Below are 16,389 nucleotides of genomic sequence, written 5' to 3'. Positions count from 1 at the left end.
GTCAACTGTATAACAGTTACTGTAATATTTCCATGTCTGTCCAGAGTGATTGACCACTTTGCAAAAATGAAAAGGAAACGTTACAGTTTACTTCTCAGAAAATGATTCCCTGAACAGACACACAACAGTTGTTCATTTATTCTACTACTGTGGCTTTATTGTTTTGTGTATATTTTATAGTTTTGTGTATCTGAAATAGGATTAGCCACATTGCCATAAATGGAAATTAAATAATATAAAAGAACCCAGAGATGTAGGGGTGCTTTATTTTTGGTTTTACTTTTGTAGATGTTAAATTTGCAGATGATTACTGCAATAAATATTTCAAAAAATTTCAAAAATATTCATTGCTTTTTGCTTTTACCAGTAGCAGTTTAGAAGTCTGGAGTAAAAAAGTGCACAAGTAGGTCAAATGCATTAGTTAATTTCAGGTGGTTAATCAAAGATCCATACAACATCATCTGATAGGATTTCATAGTTTAAAGCACTATTTATGTATTTTTTATGAAAAATAAGTGCTAAAAAATGTTTTTGCTTGCGCGCTTTACACGCTCACATGAATTATTTGTGCCCCAGGTGTGCCCCAGTACAGTATTAGGTCTAGTGACGCCCCTGACCACATCATCTGCAAAAAGCAGAGACCTAATCCTGCGGTTACCAAACAGGAAACCCTCAACGCCTTGACTGCGCCTAGAAATTCTGTCCATAAAAGTTATGAACAGAATCGGTGACAAAAGACAGCCTTGGCGGAGTCCAACCCTCACTGGAAATGTGTTCGACTTACTGCCGGCAATGCGGACCAAGCTCTGACACTGATCGTACAGGGAGCGGACCGCCACAATAAGACAGTCCGATACCCCATACTCTCTGAGCACTCCCCACAGGACTTCCCGAGGGACACGGTCGAATGCCTTCTCCAAGTCCACAAAGCACATGTAGACTGGTTGGGCAAACTCCCATGCACCCTCAAGAACCCTGCCGAGAGTATAGAGCTGGTCCACAGTTCCACGACCAGGACGAAAACCACACTGTTCCTCCTGAATCCGAGGTTCGACTATCCGGCGTAGCCTCCTCTCCAGTACACCTGAATAAACCTTACCGGGAAGGCTGAGGAGTGTGATCCCACGATAGTTGGAACACACCCTCCAACCCCCCTTCTTAAAGAGAGGAACCACCACCCCGGTCTGCCAATCCAGAGGTACCGCCCCCGATGTCCACGCGATGCTGCAAAGTCTTGTCAACCAAGACAGCCCCACAGCATCCAGAGCCTTAAGGAACTCCGGGCGGATCTCGTCCACCCCTGGGGCCTTGCCACCGAGTCATTGGTACTTTAACTTTTAAAACTGTATTTCTTTGTTTTGTTTTCATTTTGCGCGGACTAGCTGAGATAGGCACCAACGCCCCCCCGCGACCCTGAATGGAATATGCGGTAGAAAATGGATGGATAATACATTTGTGTTGGAATTGATAAAATAGGTATTGATAAAATAAAAAATTTAATTGATAAAATAGGTTATTCATTTATTCATCCGTTGTGGTGAAGAAGGAGCTGAGCCGGAAGGCAAAGCTCTCAATTTACCGGTCGATCTACGTTCCCATCCTCACCTATGGTCACGAGCTTTGGGTCATGACCGAAAGGATAAGATCACGGGTACAAGCGGCCGAAATGAGTTTCCTCCGCCGTGTGGCGGGGCTCTCCCTTAGAGATAGGGTGAGAAGCTCTGCCATCCGGGAGGAACTCAAAGTAAAGCCGCTGCTCCTCCACATCGAGAGGAGCCAGATGAGGTGGTTCGGGCATCTGGTCAGGATGCCACCCGAACGCCTCCCTAGGGAGGTGTTTAGGGCACGTCCAACCGGTAGGAGGCCACAGAGAAGACCCAGGACACGTTGGGAAGACTATGTCTCCCGGCTGGCCTGGGAACGCCTCGGGATCCCCCGGGAAGAGCTAGACGAAGTGGCTGGGGAGAGGGAAGTCTGGGTTTTTCTGCTTAGGCTGTTGCCCCCGCGACCCGACCTCGGATAAGCGGAAGAAGATGGATGGATGGATGGTTATTCATTCTCCAAAGACATGCACTTAGGGATAGGTGGATTGGCAACACTAAATTGCCCTAGTGTGTGAATGTGAGGGTGAATGTTGTTTGTCTATCTGTGTTGGTTGGCCCTGTGAAGAGTTGCCACCTTCCGCCCGATTGTAGCTGAGATAGTGAAGTGAAGTGAATTATAATAATATAGCGCCTTTCTCTAGTCACTCAAAGCGCTTTATATAGTGAAACCCAATATCTAAGTTACATTTAAAGGCCTACTGAAACCCACTACTACCGACCACGCAGTCTGATCATTTATATATCAATGATGAAATCTTAATATTGCAACACATGCCAATACGACTGGTTTAGTTGACTAAATTACAATTTAAAATTTCCCGCAGAGTTTCTTGTTGAAAACGTCGCGGAATGATGACTCGTATGATGACGCGTGTTTGTGAAGTCTCGGGTTGTAGCGGACATATTAGCCCAGCACCACACACAGCTAACAGTAGTCTCTTTTCATCGCATAAGTACACAGTATTTTGGACATCTGTGTTGCTGAATCTTTTGCAATTTGTTCAATTAATAATGGAGACTATAAAGAAGAATGCTGTTGGTGGAAAGCGGTTGATTGCAGCTGCCTTTAGCACCGAAACACAGCCGGTGTTTCTTTGTTATGAAGCTTTAACACAGAGCGGTCAAGTGAACATGTTTCTCTACGTCAACCAGCAAGTTTTTGGATGGGGAAATTGTGATATTAAGTCGGCTCTTACAGGAGACTTGAGTGGAATGTGCGACCTCCTCCTGCAGCTCAAAAAGGCAGCCGCGATCTTGGCTCCTTGGCTTCTCTCTCAGAGACACTGGCGTTCACCGCAGCCATCCGACTTTCAGGTATGACTTTATAGTCTCACTAAAACACTATTAACACAAAGCAGAAAAGGGATTTTCCAGAATTATCCTAGTAAATGTGTCTAATTACATCTGAAACACTCCCACTACCGCCACCTGGAGCCGTCGCCTTTTCTTTTTTGTGCTTCCTTCTAACTTTCCTCATCCACGAATCTTTCATCCTCGCTCAAATTAATGGGGAAATTGTCGCATTCTCGGTGCGAATAGCTCTTGCTGCTGGAGGCTATGATTATAAACAATGTGAGGATGTGAGGAGCCCTACAACCTGTGACGTCACGTGCACATCGTCTGCTACTTCCGGTAAAGGCAATGCTTTTTTTATTAGCGACCAAAAGTTGCAAACTTTATCGTCGATGTTTTCTACTAAATCCTTTCAGCAAAAATATGGCAATATCGCAAAATGATCAAGTATGACACATAGAATGGACCTGCTATGCCTGTTTAAATAAGAAAATCTCATTTCAGTAGGCCTTTAAACCAGTGTGGGAAGCACTGGGAGCGGGTGGGTAAAGCGTCTTGCCCAAGGAGACAACGGCAGTAACTAGGATGGCTGAAGCGGGGATCGAACCTGGAACCCTCAAATTGCTGGCACGGCCGCTCTACCGCCCCCGCGGTATAGGCACCAGCGCCCCCAAAGGGAAAAGCGGTAGAATAGATGGATGAATCGGTGTAATTAACTAAAAGGTGACGAAGACTGCAAGCAAAACGACTATGACATGATCAACGATGATTTGACGTCGGTTGCAATAGAGGGAATTACGCAAACAAAGCGGTTGACGATGATGATTTCCGAATCCCTGGTTGACTTCTGTGTTTATCAAACTATTGTGAACTTTGAATATCTAGTCAGTCCACACGTATGACGCGCAGTGTTGCACACACATTGCATGCGAACAAGCCGGGAGCCATGAGAGGAGGCGGCGGCTGCAAAGCACATGCACGACCCCCTCCGCTCCATTGGTTCTCTGCTCGCATATTCAAACAGCAGCCGAGAAGCCATTGGCGGGCATGTAACATATTCATCCACACCTACCTCATTATTATTGACAGGCTGTTTTTGAAAAGGTTTCCATACACACCGCTGACAAATAGTCCGTGTTGTCTTGGCAATGTTAGCAAAAGTGAAACCGTGCCGCTTGGACGTGTAGCTAGGCTAGCCGACGTTAGCACAACAATCTACCCGGCCCGATAACACATTTTCTGAGGGGGGGAGTCCTCGGAAATGGCATCCATAGCAGCGGCGGGGCACGACTCAAGTGTCGGCCCAGGTTCCATACCCTTGGCTGACGCTTTACTCCCGGCGAGTATATTCGCGCCCGACCGGGGAGGATGCGTGGACGACCTCGGGGATGAGTGCTACGATGACGGGGACTTGATGAACGGCGAGCCCGAGGACCGGAGGGTTGACTTCACTAGCAAGGTGAAGCTAGGCCGCAGTTAGCATTATTATACTGCTAGGCCAAAACAATGAATGGAAACAATATTTAACCAGCATGTCTTTTTTTTTTATGTTTCACTTTGCTATTACGACTGTAATAGTTACAATGCCGAACGCGGAAGTGGACGGGTTGTTTTGTTTTGCCCTCACCTGAATCGCCGGCTGAAGCTAATGCTAACTAATGCAGCTCTAACTATGTAAGCTGCATGAATAACGCTTACGTGTAAAACAAATATTTATTAAGCTGTCATAACCCATGTTTTGCGCCCTATGGTTGAGAGTGACAGGTAATAAAAATAACAACTATAAAATTAATAATTGATACTTTTTTGTTGTATATGATATTTTTTTGCATTCACACAAATAATAAACGAGTTAAAGGCCTACTGAAATGAGATTTTCTTATTTAAACGGGGATAGCAGGTCCATTCTATGTGTCATTTCGCGATATTGCCATATTTTTGCTGAAAGGATTTAGTAGAGAACATCCACGATAAAGTTTGCAACTTTCGGTGTTAAGAGAAAAGCCCTGCCTCTACCGGAAGTCGCAGACGATGACATCACACGTGTGGGGGCTCCTCACATAGTCACATTATTTTTAATGGGAGCCTCCAACAAAAAGTGCTATTCGGACCGATAAAACGACAATTTCCCCAGTAATTTGAGCGAGGATGAAAGATTTGTGGTTGAGGATATTGATAGCGACGGACTAGAAAAAAAAAAGATTAAAAAAAAATAAGTTAAAGAAAAATGCGATTGCATTGGGACAGATTCCGATGTTTTTAGAGACATGTACTAGGATAATTCTGGGAAATCCCTCATCATTGATATATAAACTATCAGACTGCGTGGTGGGTAGTAGTGAGTTTCAGTAGGCCTTTAAAGTCCCAAAGATAGTCTCACACACACACACGTGAAATTACCTTGTGCATTTGACCCATCTCCATGTTCAGGTGAGGGGAGCAGTGAGCAGCAGCAGTGGCTGCGATTGGGAATCATTTTGGCGACTTAACCCCCGATTCCAACCCTTGATGCTGAGTGCCAAGCAGGGAGGCAATGGATCCCTGTTTTTATAGTTGAGGTTAACCCCAGTTTCGTTGGTTACGTTGTGTAGCCAATAGGCCTGCGAATCTTTTGGTGTCCCACGATTCGATTCAATATCGATTCTTGGGGTCGCGATTCGATTTATCGATTTTTCTCGATTCAAATACAATATTTTTCTGATTCAAAACGATTCTGTATTCATTCAATACATAGAATTTCAGCAGGATCTACCCCAGTCTGCTGACATGCAAGCAGAGTAGTAGATTTTTTTAAAAAGGTTTTTATAATTGTAAAGGACAATGTTTTATCAACTCTTGCAATAATGTAAATTTGTTTTAACTATTAAACGAACCAAAAATATGACTTATATTGTCTTTGTGAAAACATTGGACCCAGTGTGTTGTCAAGCTTATGAGAGGCGATGCTGTGTATAGTTTTGTTGGATTGAAAAAAAAAAAAAAAAAAAAAGGAATCGATTCTGATTCGCACAACATGAGAATCGCGATTCGTATTCCCACACCCCTAGTAGTCAACATTTTTGTTTTGTGCTATAGTGATGCATTCCTGTCAAATCAGACTAGTGGATGATGTAAACTCTAGTGAGTGGCTGCAATATTGCTTAATTGGCTGCAAAGGTCACATGAGTCAAAACACGTGGATGTGCCATCCACCTTGCAAACAATTGCATCATTTTTTTTTTTTATATATAATCCCCTCTGACTCATGCAGAAATAAAATAATTACTTCAGTTAGAACAAATATTCATGATTAATGTTTCAAAGTAATAGTTGAGTACTGTAATACACTATTGGCTTTGGATGTACTATAGCAGTGGATTATGGCTTTCAAGGTGAAGTTGTGTGGGAAGAGTGACAGCTGTATTTGAAATGTGTGTTTTTTGTGTTAGTTTTTTTTACATTCTTAGACTTGGACTTCCTTTTATTGTCATTGAAGTTTGAAGTTTACAGTACAGTAAAGAACAACATTTTGTTGCATTAGCTCATTGTAGTGCAGGATAAAAGAGCAATAAGGTGCAGATATAAATGGATTACTGTACAGTTTAGGGTTATATTGCACATTTGGATATGATCCATGTTTATGGATGTACGTTATCTTATCTTTATATTCCATTGAATTAATACCTTTTTGGGGGGAATTGAGGGGATTATTATGTGTTCAAGAGTCTTATGGTTGACCTGTGGTGTCAACTCAACCTCTGTTCTGCTACAGAGGCTGTGTAACCTCTTTCTAGAATCCAGCAGTGAAAACAGTCCTTGGTGGGAGTGGGAAGAGTCTCTATACACTCTTGGCTTTAGCAGTGGATTATGGCTTTAAAGTTGAAGTTGTGTGGAATGTGCGTTTTTTTTTATTTTTTTTACATTCCGCCCTTTGTCCTGAATAATTTGTGTTTTACCACTTTGGAAATAACAGTAAACTGCTCCACATTAGTGGCTGTCTATTCAGCAATGGATTGTGTTATAATTGCAGCATTACACTAATATCCCTTTTGCTTCTTGTTTCTAAAAGCTGGCCCTTGTCAGCCCAAATGGAGAGCAGTATGACTCCTTACTCAGCCAACTACGGGACAGGATGGAAGAGGGGTCCGGAGAAACCATTTATGTGGTTGGGATGGGTTCAGGTAATAGACACTCCGCTTTGATCAGTTTAATAAATTATCATTTAAAAAAAATATATATATTTATGCTTGTTTCCCGCTCTTCATTAAAGATGGTAGTGACTGGGGTCTGAATGACAAGGACATGGAGGCTGCCGAGGCCACGGTGCGATCCATGTGCGCACAACTAAACGCTGACCTCATCCCGCTGAGAGAACGCACTGAAGCAGAGGGTTTGGTGCGGGACTATCTGATCCGTCGGCGTGTGGGGGAGCTGGACTTCCTGGAGGTCAGGTGAGTGGTCAGAAGAGACTACTGTGTTTATTCTACCATGGTTTGTCCGTGTAGTTTTTTGTTTTTTTTTGCCCTCAAATTACTTTCAGTTTCATTGGGCTATGTCGTTGGTGTTTGCAGAGTGGCAGTAGTGGGGAACGTGGATGCTGGTAAGAGTACTCTTCTTGGAGTCTTAACACATGGAGAGCTGGACAATGGCAGAGGCTTCGCTCGCCAGAAGCTCTTCAGGCACAAGCACGAGATGGAGAGCGGAAGGACCAGCAGCGTGGGCAACGATATCCTCGGATTTGACCAAGAGGGACAGGTGAGAACATGTTTGGGTCATGTTCAAATTGTGCGTTAGTAATAGAACTTGCAATCTTAACACGGACCAATAATAATATCTTCTTACTAAATGTTAATTGGCATTTTTTCCGATATATAGTTTATTTTAGATGACCTTACTGTTGTTTCATTGTTTATATATATATTTGGGGTTCCTAATTAGGTCAGCTATGAGGACCGTGAAAATTCTGGACTAATAATATAACTATCATTATTTTTTTATCCAACTGACTGACATAATTATGACACACAGTCACAATCATTTCAGCTGCCACTGGTGTGCATTAGCAACAGCTTTGAATAATGACAAATAAGGAAGAAACACCACACAAAATTACTAACACAACAATATTTCCTCAACAGTTCCTCAAAGACAGGCATGCTGTGTCAGTTACTTATGAGTCACGACCGCATTTTATCAACAGTCTTCCTAATGATCCAATAATCCACAAGCCAATATTAGTCCACTCCAAAAAGTGAACAATTGAGGTGATATAATTCATATAAGGTACTTTCAAGCAATATAGCATCCACTGTGACTGACAGGTCTCTGGTTGCTGTCTGACGTCAGGCCATTGCACCATGTTTGTGTTTCAGTTAGTGCCGTCTCTTGACTATTGAGCATTATACTTAGTCTCTGAGTCATTTTATTTAAATAATACACACATACATCAGTAGCTGTCAACACTTAGTATGGTTTCCAGCACAATACTCAAATAAGTCTGTGCAACAAACACAAATAATATTTGCTATTGTTGCAAAATGCACACCCACATAACATGCTAATTGCTTGTATTGATTTATACGATATAGTAGATATATCATGTAAAATATATGTTCTCTGCACTTGAAAGCCATCATATAAATATAATTTCCAGCTAAGTGTATTTGTAGCTGAGATAGGCACCAGCACCCCCCGCGTATTTGTAATGAATACTAAGAGAGTGATGGATCTGTGTGCTCTTTACAAGAATATGACACAACTGCATTCCACCTTGCACTGAACACAAAGTACTGATAAGAGTACCAATAAATACCGGTATTGATAAGGAATATCAAGGGTATTGTCTAGATAAAATATTAACAATATACAGCCATCCCTCCAATAAGCATGCAAGTTTGATCCTTCCTTGTATTTTTGTGAATTAATTTACAAAAAGGTAAACATTGTAGGCCATAGGCGACCAGGCCACACATCTACACAACAGCACACAAACTAGACAAACAATACGTGACTTTTATTGAACAATATTTAGTAGAATAGGGCTTCACGGTGGCAGAGGGGTTAGTGCGTCTGCCTCACAATACGAAGGTCCTGCAGTCCTGGGTTCAAATCCAGGCTCGGGATCTTTCTGTGTGGAGTTTGCATGTTTTCCCCGTGAATGCGTGGGTTCCCTCCGGGTACTCCGGCTTCCTCCCACTTCCAAAGACATGCACCTGGGGATAGGTTGATTGGCAACACTAAAAATTGGCCCTAGTGTGTGAATGTGAGTTTGAATGTTGTCTGTCTATCTGTGTTGGCCCTGCGATGAGGTGGCGACTTGTCCAGGGTGTACCCCGCCTTCCGCCCGATTGTAGCTGAGATAGGCGCCAGCGCCCCCCGCTACCCCAAAGAGAATAAGCGGTAGAAAATGGATGGATGGATGGATTTAGTAGAATAGTTTTAAATAATTATAGTTGTATATCTATTACACACACAAAGTTTCCAGGCGTAAGCATATTGGGAAGCATCCAGTAGCAAACCTGTCAGCGGCATTTAACTTATTGTGTCATTAAATTATTGCGACCACTAGGTGTCGCCAAAAATCAAATCACCACGCCACTTCAAAAGCTGTCATAAGGTTAGTGTTTTTTATACCCAAGTAATTTTACTTGATCAAACCTTTTTTAATATTCCACATTCAAAATAACAAATGTACTATGATTTGCTCTGATTTATCGGATTAATATCTGTATTGGCCAATACTCAAGGCTCCAATATCCGTATCGTATCGGAAGTGAACAAGCTGTATCGTGACACCAAATACGTATGATGCTATCGTGGACAATTGGAGGATGCCTGTTGGGGTACAATGTGGTAATAAAAGTAGTAATTTCTTGTTTTCTGATACGATTGGTATTTGTAACAAATACTTTTTTTGAAAAATGCCAACTAGGATGAGGACATTTGTACAGTAGATGGGAAACTATATTTCTGGCTTGTCTACTTTGAGCAGCATCAGATTGTGCACCCTTATCGCCTTCCCCGAACAGTTTTTTTTTTTTTTTAATGACTTCATAATGGGCTTTAGGTTTTATATATGTCCAAGGTTTATTATCCTCACTGTGTTGAGATCATTCCTTCAAAAATATATGTAGTCTTGTTGTAGTTTGTGTGGGTAAAGAAGAACTCTGCATTTTCGGTAGCCTTAGTTAGTTCCCACTTCTAAGATAAGGGATTGCTTTTAACCAAGACTTGCAATGAGATATTTGAATTGGTTTAACTTGATATTTTATAGGTGGTGAACAAACCAGATAGCCATGGAGGTAGTCTGGATTGGACAAAAATCTGCGAGAAATCATCCAAAGTTATCACCTTCATAGATCTGGCTGGCCATGAGAAATACCTTAAGACCACTGTGTTTGGCATGACTGGACATTTACCAGACTTCTGCATGCTCATGGTAAGAAATATTGGGAAAATATTAATATTACTGTAAACTTCCCCTAAGAAATGCTTTTCTTGCTCTCCAGGTCGGCAGTAATGCAGGGATTGTCGGAATGACCAAGGAGCACCTGGGCCTGGCCTTAGCCCTCAACGTACCCGTCTTTGTTGTGGTTACAAAAATAGACATGTGTCCAGCCAACATCCTGCAAGGTCAGTGTTGGTTGCATTTTCTATAAATGTGCCGAGTTATGTGTTCAAGGCTCCATCTGCTGTTAAAAGCAGCTATCCTCTACAGTGAGATCAATCACTAAACAAACAGCAGGATTCAGATGATTATATGAATTAAATTGAATCTTTTGTCATAGTCACAGTTACCAACAATTACTGTGAGAATCAGTTTAGCAGCCCCACATTAAGGCAAAGCAGACAGGAAAATACAACAGAATTATAAAAACAATGCAAAAATACTAAGTCACAGTAAATAAAACGGTAGTGAAAACATGTGTTGGAATGGTTGCCCCACTTTTAACTACAGTATGTCAGACATTTACCTTGTATTTGTATCATTACAAACTTGAGATGTGTAACACCATGCGGTCCATCTAATCAGAACATCTAAAATAAAATTTGATATCGTATTAACTTCACCATTAAGGAAGTTACAGTAACTTGTGGCGAGACGTTGACTTCAGACATTGACTTGAGACGAATGGTAATATCAGAAGAGGGTAAAAGGTAAGTAATATTTCTACATACCTTTAATCCTCTCTGATACTGAGATTATTCTGTCTGAATGCGTTCAGTATGAGTTTAACTTTTTGGCCACATGTGAGTCTGCATATAAATTTGATACCAAATTGAAGGGAATGTTTAACCAGTATCTACAGTATAAAACCTAGTGCTGTCAAATGATTGTGTTTTTTTATTAAATTAATCACACTTTTGAATTTGGATTAATTATTATTAATCACAGGTTATTACTCACTTGCATAATTTAAAATACCAATATTTGGTGACAAATGCAGTTTTGTTGACAGAATGTCATACAGGAACAGTGTTTTACTTGAATACATTACATTTATTCACTTAAAACTTGTTTAAAGTTGTAGCTAAAGTCAATTCAGGGTACATTTTGGAGTCAGTCTTATCCTCACTTATCCTGATCCCTGACCATACAACAACCCTTTCAGGTAACCATCTGCACTTAAGGTAAATAAAAATGTATAATCAAAATAAATTGCATGATTAAACTGCTTATATACCGTACATGATTAATCACGAGTAATCTCATTTTTGATAGCCCTAATGAAAAAACACAACCTAAACAAAATAAGGCCTTAATTTAAGGGAAATCTCCAACACTGTCTCATACCAACAAGCACTTACAGTGACAATTTCTCAAAATTGTTCAACTATATCTTGTACTTCCTGTTGTATCTCCCATTATGAAGTGATAACATACATGCTATGTAATAATTATTATTAACTTTTACACCCTGAGATACTGCAGATCAAACAAAAACACTTGTTTACATTTGTTAAAATTCCAAAACTTCATGAACATATAAAGTGTACTGTCTCTTATAGGTATGTATTGTGAACCATATTCTACTTAAAAGTACATACGATACATGTTTAATAGAAAGGGACAAGTGATATAAAATAGATGGATGGAATACAATCTAATTAATCAGATAAGAAATTTATTTTGATGCCTAACTCACTCCTAATTTTATACTGTTAATCCATATTGTTGTACAATGGACTTAAAAGCAGCAAAACTCTGAATCTTTATTTATCCCAACTTAATGGCATGTTTAACATCGGTTTAGTTAAACTGGGCATACAAAAAGGATTAGAACCCTTTTTTAATTAATAATTACTTGAAATATTTATCATTATGTAGCACACTTATATCATTAAGCACATGTCACATGAGCACTCATAACCATATAATAATCCTACATAACTTGATCCTTATCGAACGTTGCAATGCTTCTGGTTTTAAAGGGTTGAATTTGAGCTTAACTTTTTATTTCACACATGACAGCTTTTCATTACTGTGCAGTGTGAAATTCATAATTAATTCATTCATTGTCATAGCAACATAATGTACACTTCACATTGATGTATTTACATCCTGAAAACTCCAGATCGCTCACGTTGGCCAGTGTTACCTTGAGTTCATCTGTGTGGTTGAGTAACGTGACATTCTTTAACAAATACGTTTTTGAACAGCTACCAATTCCCAATTAAAATCTTATACTACGGTAATAATCAACCCTTATTGTTCTTGTAAAAGAGCTGTTCAAAATATTCAAAGTGTAAAGCAACTCTGGCAAGCAGACGGTTGAAGACCCCTGCTTTAGAAAGTTGAAATGTCCAAGACAAGACAAGCTTTAAAGTTGTGATGTGACTCTGATCCCAACAGAGACATTGAAGCTGCTTCAGAGGTTACTTAAGTCCCCTGGCTGTAGGAAGATTCCCGTCTTGGTTCAGAACAAGGACGACGTCATAGTCACGGCTTCCAACTTCAGCTCAGAGAGGTAGGATTTCTATGCCAAGTCAGATTCCAAGTGGGTAAAATTCCTTTCTGTAAAATCTCTGTGGGGGGTTTTCCTGCAGGATGTGTCCCATTTTTCAAATCTCCAACGTGACTGGAGAGAACATGGCACTGCTCAAGATGTTCCTCAACCTGCTTTCATCACGAACATGCTACAGAGATGACCAACCAGCCGAGTTTCAGATTGATGACACTTACTCTGTACCGGTGCGTGTCTGTTTCTACCATGGCAGAATGAAAACTGCCTTAGAAGCTGCTCAAAGTAGTGTTTTTGCTCCTAGGGGGTCGGGACTGTCGTGTCAGGAACCACTTTACGCGGACTAATACGTTTAAATGACACCATGCTACTGGGGCCAGACCCTCTGGGCAGCTTCATTTCCATCGCTGTCAAATCCATCCACCGCAAGAGAATGCCAGTAAAAGAAGTTCGAGGTGGTCAGACGGCCTCCTTTGCACTAAAGAAGGTATGGCGAGAACTAGCCACAGCACCACCTAGTGGCCATGTTCGTCACATTTCATACTGCATTATCCCTTAGACACTATAAAAAGGATATGTAGGTAGGACTTAGCGTGTATTTCAGGGATATTTAACTAAATAATTTCAGAGACTTCTCCCTTTGCTATTAGTCTTATTGCGCTTATTCCTGAGAGCCAGCCCATTCATCAACCCATTTAATTAATAGATAAACACTTAAGTATGGGGAAAACATTTACCATTAATTAGTTGCTTATTTATATGCACATTGGTAACATATTGGCTCTTAATTAGTCATCATTAAGTACTTATTAATTCCTTATTCTGCATGGCCCTAACCAAATAACTAAAAATTAAGTCTTTGTACACAAAAGGCTGCCCACGATAAAAGGCCACTCTGAAAAGTGCAGTATATTTATAAGAAAAATATTTTTCCATACATTAGTCGCACTGGATTTATATATAATATTTACATACATATATACATACATACATACACACATATACATACATACACATATGCACATGCACGTATATAAAAATAACTCGATAGTGATTGAGATAAATAGAGAGTGATAAATCTCATGTTTCCCTCCAAATGTGTAGAGGGCGGACGCTATGGTAACCATATCATCCGAGATTGTTCAATAAAAAGGCTTCTTAAATCTTGTTCAGAGAATGCACTGTCCACAAGATATAGTTGAGCTTGGATATACAAGCAAAAATAATGTTATGTTCGAAAAAATACTTTTTCTAATGTTAAATCCATTTTGTTTGTTTGCAAATATTTGTTTTGGTTGCAATTCCTTTTTTTTTATTCTATTAGTTTTGGTTGCATAAAATATACAAAAGTATCTCCATATGCATCAAAAGTGCTCTGCTGATTCAAAGACCTACAAACAAAAAGGGGGCAAAGACCATCTACAGTATAAGACAGCGCTCTAGTGTTTTTCGGAAACTGCTTCTTATAACGTTAGTCTCTACTTAAAGTTTTTTTAACCAATCTCGCAAGTTGGGTCAAGATTTGGCCCTCGGGCAGCCAGTTGAATTACACCCTGGTGTAAATCATTAAAATCTGGACATAACTATGGAGTTGCTGATGTAAAGCAAGTCCATGATCTCATATTGTGGTTTAATACAGATCAAGCGGTCGTCCATAAGGAAAGGAATGGTGATGGTGTCCCCAAGACTGAACCCACAGGCCACGTGGGAGTTTGAGGCAGAGATCCTAGTGCTGCATCACCCTACTACGATATCCCCCCGGTACCAAGCTATGGGTGGGTGACTGCTTTTGTCTCATTTTGTTCGTAACATAGGCATGTCTTACCTTTTAATAAGCCTTTTGTTCCATGCGCAGTCCACTGTGGCAGCATAAGGCAGACGGCCACCATCTTGTCCATGAATAGAGACTGTTTACGAACAGGGGATAAGGCTTCTGTCCACTTCCGCTTCATCAAGACTCCCGAGTATCTTCACTGTGACCAGAGGCTGGTGTTTAGGGAGGGACGCACCAAGGCTGTAGGGACCATCACAAAAGTAAGTGCCTATTTCAGAGCTTCCAAAAAAGGCTGGAAAAGTCCTCACCTTTTGGAGCGGGAGAGTTGAAATGACTTCCTGCTACATTCTTTTCAGCTCCTGCAATCTGCCAATAATTTGCCATCAAACTCCAAACCTCCACAGATCAAAATGCAATCCACTAAAAAGCCGCCGTCTCGAAAAGACGACAGCACCTTGACAACTGGCGATGAGGGGATGACGATAGCACAGTCAGCGGGGCCAAGCACGACACAACAGGTAAGGTTTAAAAATATTGTATTTTCTTTTTCTATCCTCTTACTGTATGCTCCTTTTCTAACTTTTCAACTCTTCTGTGTCCTCATTAACGCTTGTTATTGTCACCATTTAACTGTCATGCATCGTGTTGTACTACTCTCCCCTCTCCTTTGCTTGCGTGGCTGGCTTCTTAAGGGAGAGGGTGATGAAGACCCTCAGTTAAAGGAGGGCAACAAGGAAAACAAGGTAAAGTGGGTCTCCAAACAGCAGGGACCCTGACTGAGTTGGGGGTGTGAGACGCAGTGGCTCTTTTCCTGTAGTTTTGTCTTCAGATTCTAATTATCTACTTGTTTTTTTTTGTTTTAAGTTGTTGATTAAATGAAAACAAATCTTATGTTTTCTTTTTTTAGCCAAAGACTGGGGGAGGTGGAAGGAGAAGAGGAGGCCAGAGACACAAAGGAAAAGGCCAAAACAACAGCACTGCAGCCGCTGCCTCCACACCAGGATCGGGAGGCTGCTAAAACTTCCACATTGCTTACCTCCCTCTCCATTACTTCATTCTAGTGCAAAACACTCCTCAGTCTTACTCCACTTTGCCTTTTTTATACCAGGGTTTTATCAAACGGGAACATGACGAGCAATGCCCCTAAAAAGGTTTAGATTTTGTGTCATCAAGTCAAATCAAAGGCCGCAAAGTAGGAAGCTAGCTTACTAAATCATTTTATACACCGGATTCTATCTTGATGCAAGAGTGAGGTAAACCCAAAAGAAAGGTCAGATAAACACGAGCAGCTAAGTGTGAAACTCATCCATGCATTCCCTGTTAAGTAATTTTCAAAATGTAATTCTTGTATTTGCATGGTATTTATACTTCATATATAAAATGAGCTGTTGGTGCACCCTGATGAGAAATAATTGAATGTAGCAAAGTGCACATGTTTAAATTCTAGATTTAATTGTACAAGCTGTTACATTTTTTAATGATCCATTATTTATTTGGCATATATGCAAACGTTATACCCCAGAAATCTTTTGACGTGTGACATTCCTTCACTTGTGCTCTTTTACCCAATTGTGTGCGCCGTGCTGCCGTTAGGACACACAATGTTATTACAACGCAGTATGTAGACGTCACCCTGGCATTAAGACTTGCAGTGCTACTTGTGCTACTATAGTACTGCTTGTTTGCAGCTTGCTACTGTTGACATGTTGTGTGAATTTAATCCCATTAAAAACTGTCAAACTCGCTGGTGAGCTGCAGAATTGTTTTGTTTGCGATC

At 40.7% G+C, this 16,389-nt stretch overlaps 1 protein-coding gene across 4 annotated transcripts; it reads left to right on the top strand.

The window, feature by feature from the left end:
- Positions 1-3,945: 3,945 nt before the first annotated feature.
- On the top strand, positions 3,946-16,356 carry gtpbp1 (GTP binding protein 1). 4 transcript variants are annotated; one of them, XM_061884913.1, is made up of 14 exons: positions 3,946-4,356; positions 6,946-7,057; positions 7,147-7,327; positions 7,448-7,631; positions 10,150-10,314; positions 10,385-10,508; positions 12,730-12,844; positions 12,924-13,068; positions 13,143-13,325; positions 14,478-14,613; positions 14,694-14,872; positions 15,017-15,130; positions 15,305-15,355; positions 15,520-16,356. In XM_061884913.1, the coding sequence occupies exons 1-14, from the start codon at positions 4,159-4,161 to the stop codon at positions 15,628-15,630; spliced, it is 1,998 nt and encodes a 665-aa protein (XP_061740897.1). In that variant the 5' UTR covers positions 3,946-4,158; the 3' UTR covers positions 15,631-16,356. The 4 variants fall into 4 exon arrangements, with proteins under 4 accessions (XP_061740897.1, XP_061740895.1, XP_061740899.1 ...); XM_061884911.1 differs by having other exon boundaries at positions 3,948-4,356; positions 14,969-15,130; XM_061884915.1 differs by lacking the exon at positions 15,305-15,355 and having other exon boundaries at positions 3,951-4,356.
- The last annotated feature ends 33 nt before the right edge of the window (positions 16,357-16,389 follow it).

This window comes from Nerophis ophidion, linkage group LG23 (genome assembly GCF_033978795.1).
Source record: "Nerophis ophidion isolate RoL-2023_Sa linkage group LG23, RoL_Noph_v1.0, whole genome shotgun sequence".
Taxonomy (NCBI): Eukaryota; Metazoa; Chordata; class Actinopteri; order Syngnathiformes; family Syngnathidae; genus Nerophis; species Nerophis ophidion.
Note: the sequence above shows the minus strand (reverse complement) of the source record. Positions and strands in the feature narration are given on the sequence as shown.

Coding starts and splice junctions, on each gene's coding strand:
- gtpbp1 (XM_061884911.1), top strand. CDS start 4,159: ATGGCATCCATAGCAGCGGCGGGGCACGACTCAAGTGTCGGCCCAGGT. Junction 13,069..13,142: donor ATGACACTTACTCTGTACCG/GTGCGTGTCTGT, acceptor TTTTGCTCCTAG/GGGGTCGGGACTGTCGTGTC. Junction 13,326..14,477: donor CCTCCTTTGCACTAAAGAAG/GTATGGCGAGAA, acceptor GGTTTAATACAG/ATCAAGCGGTCGTCCATAAG.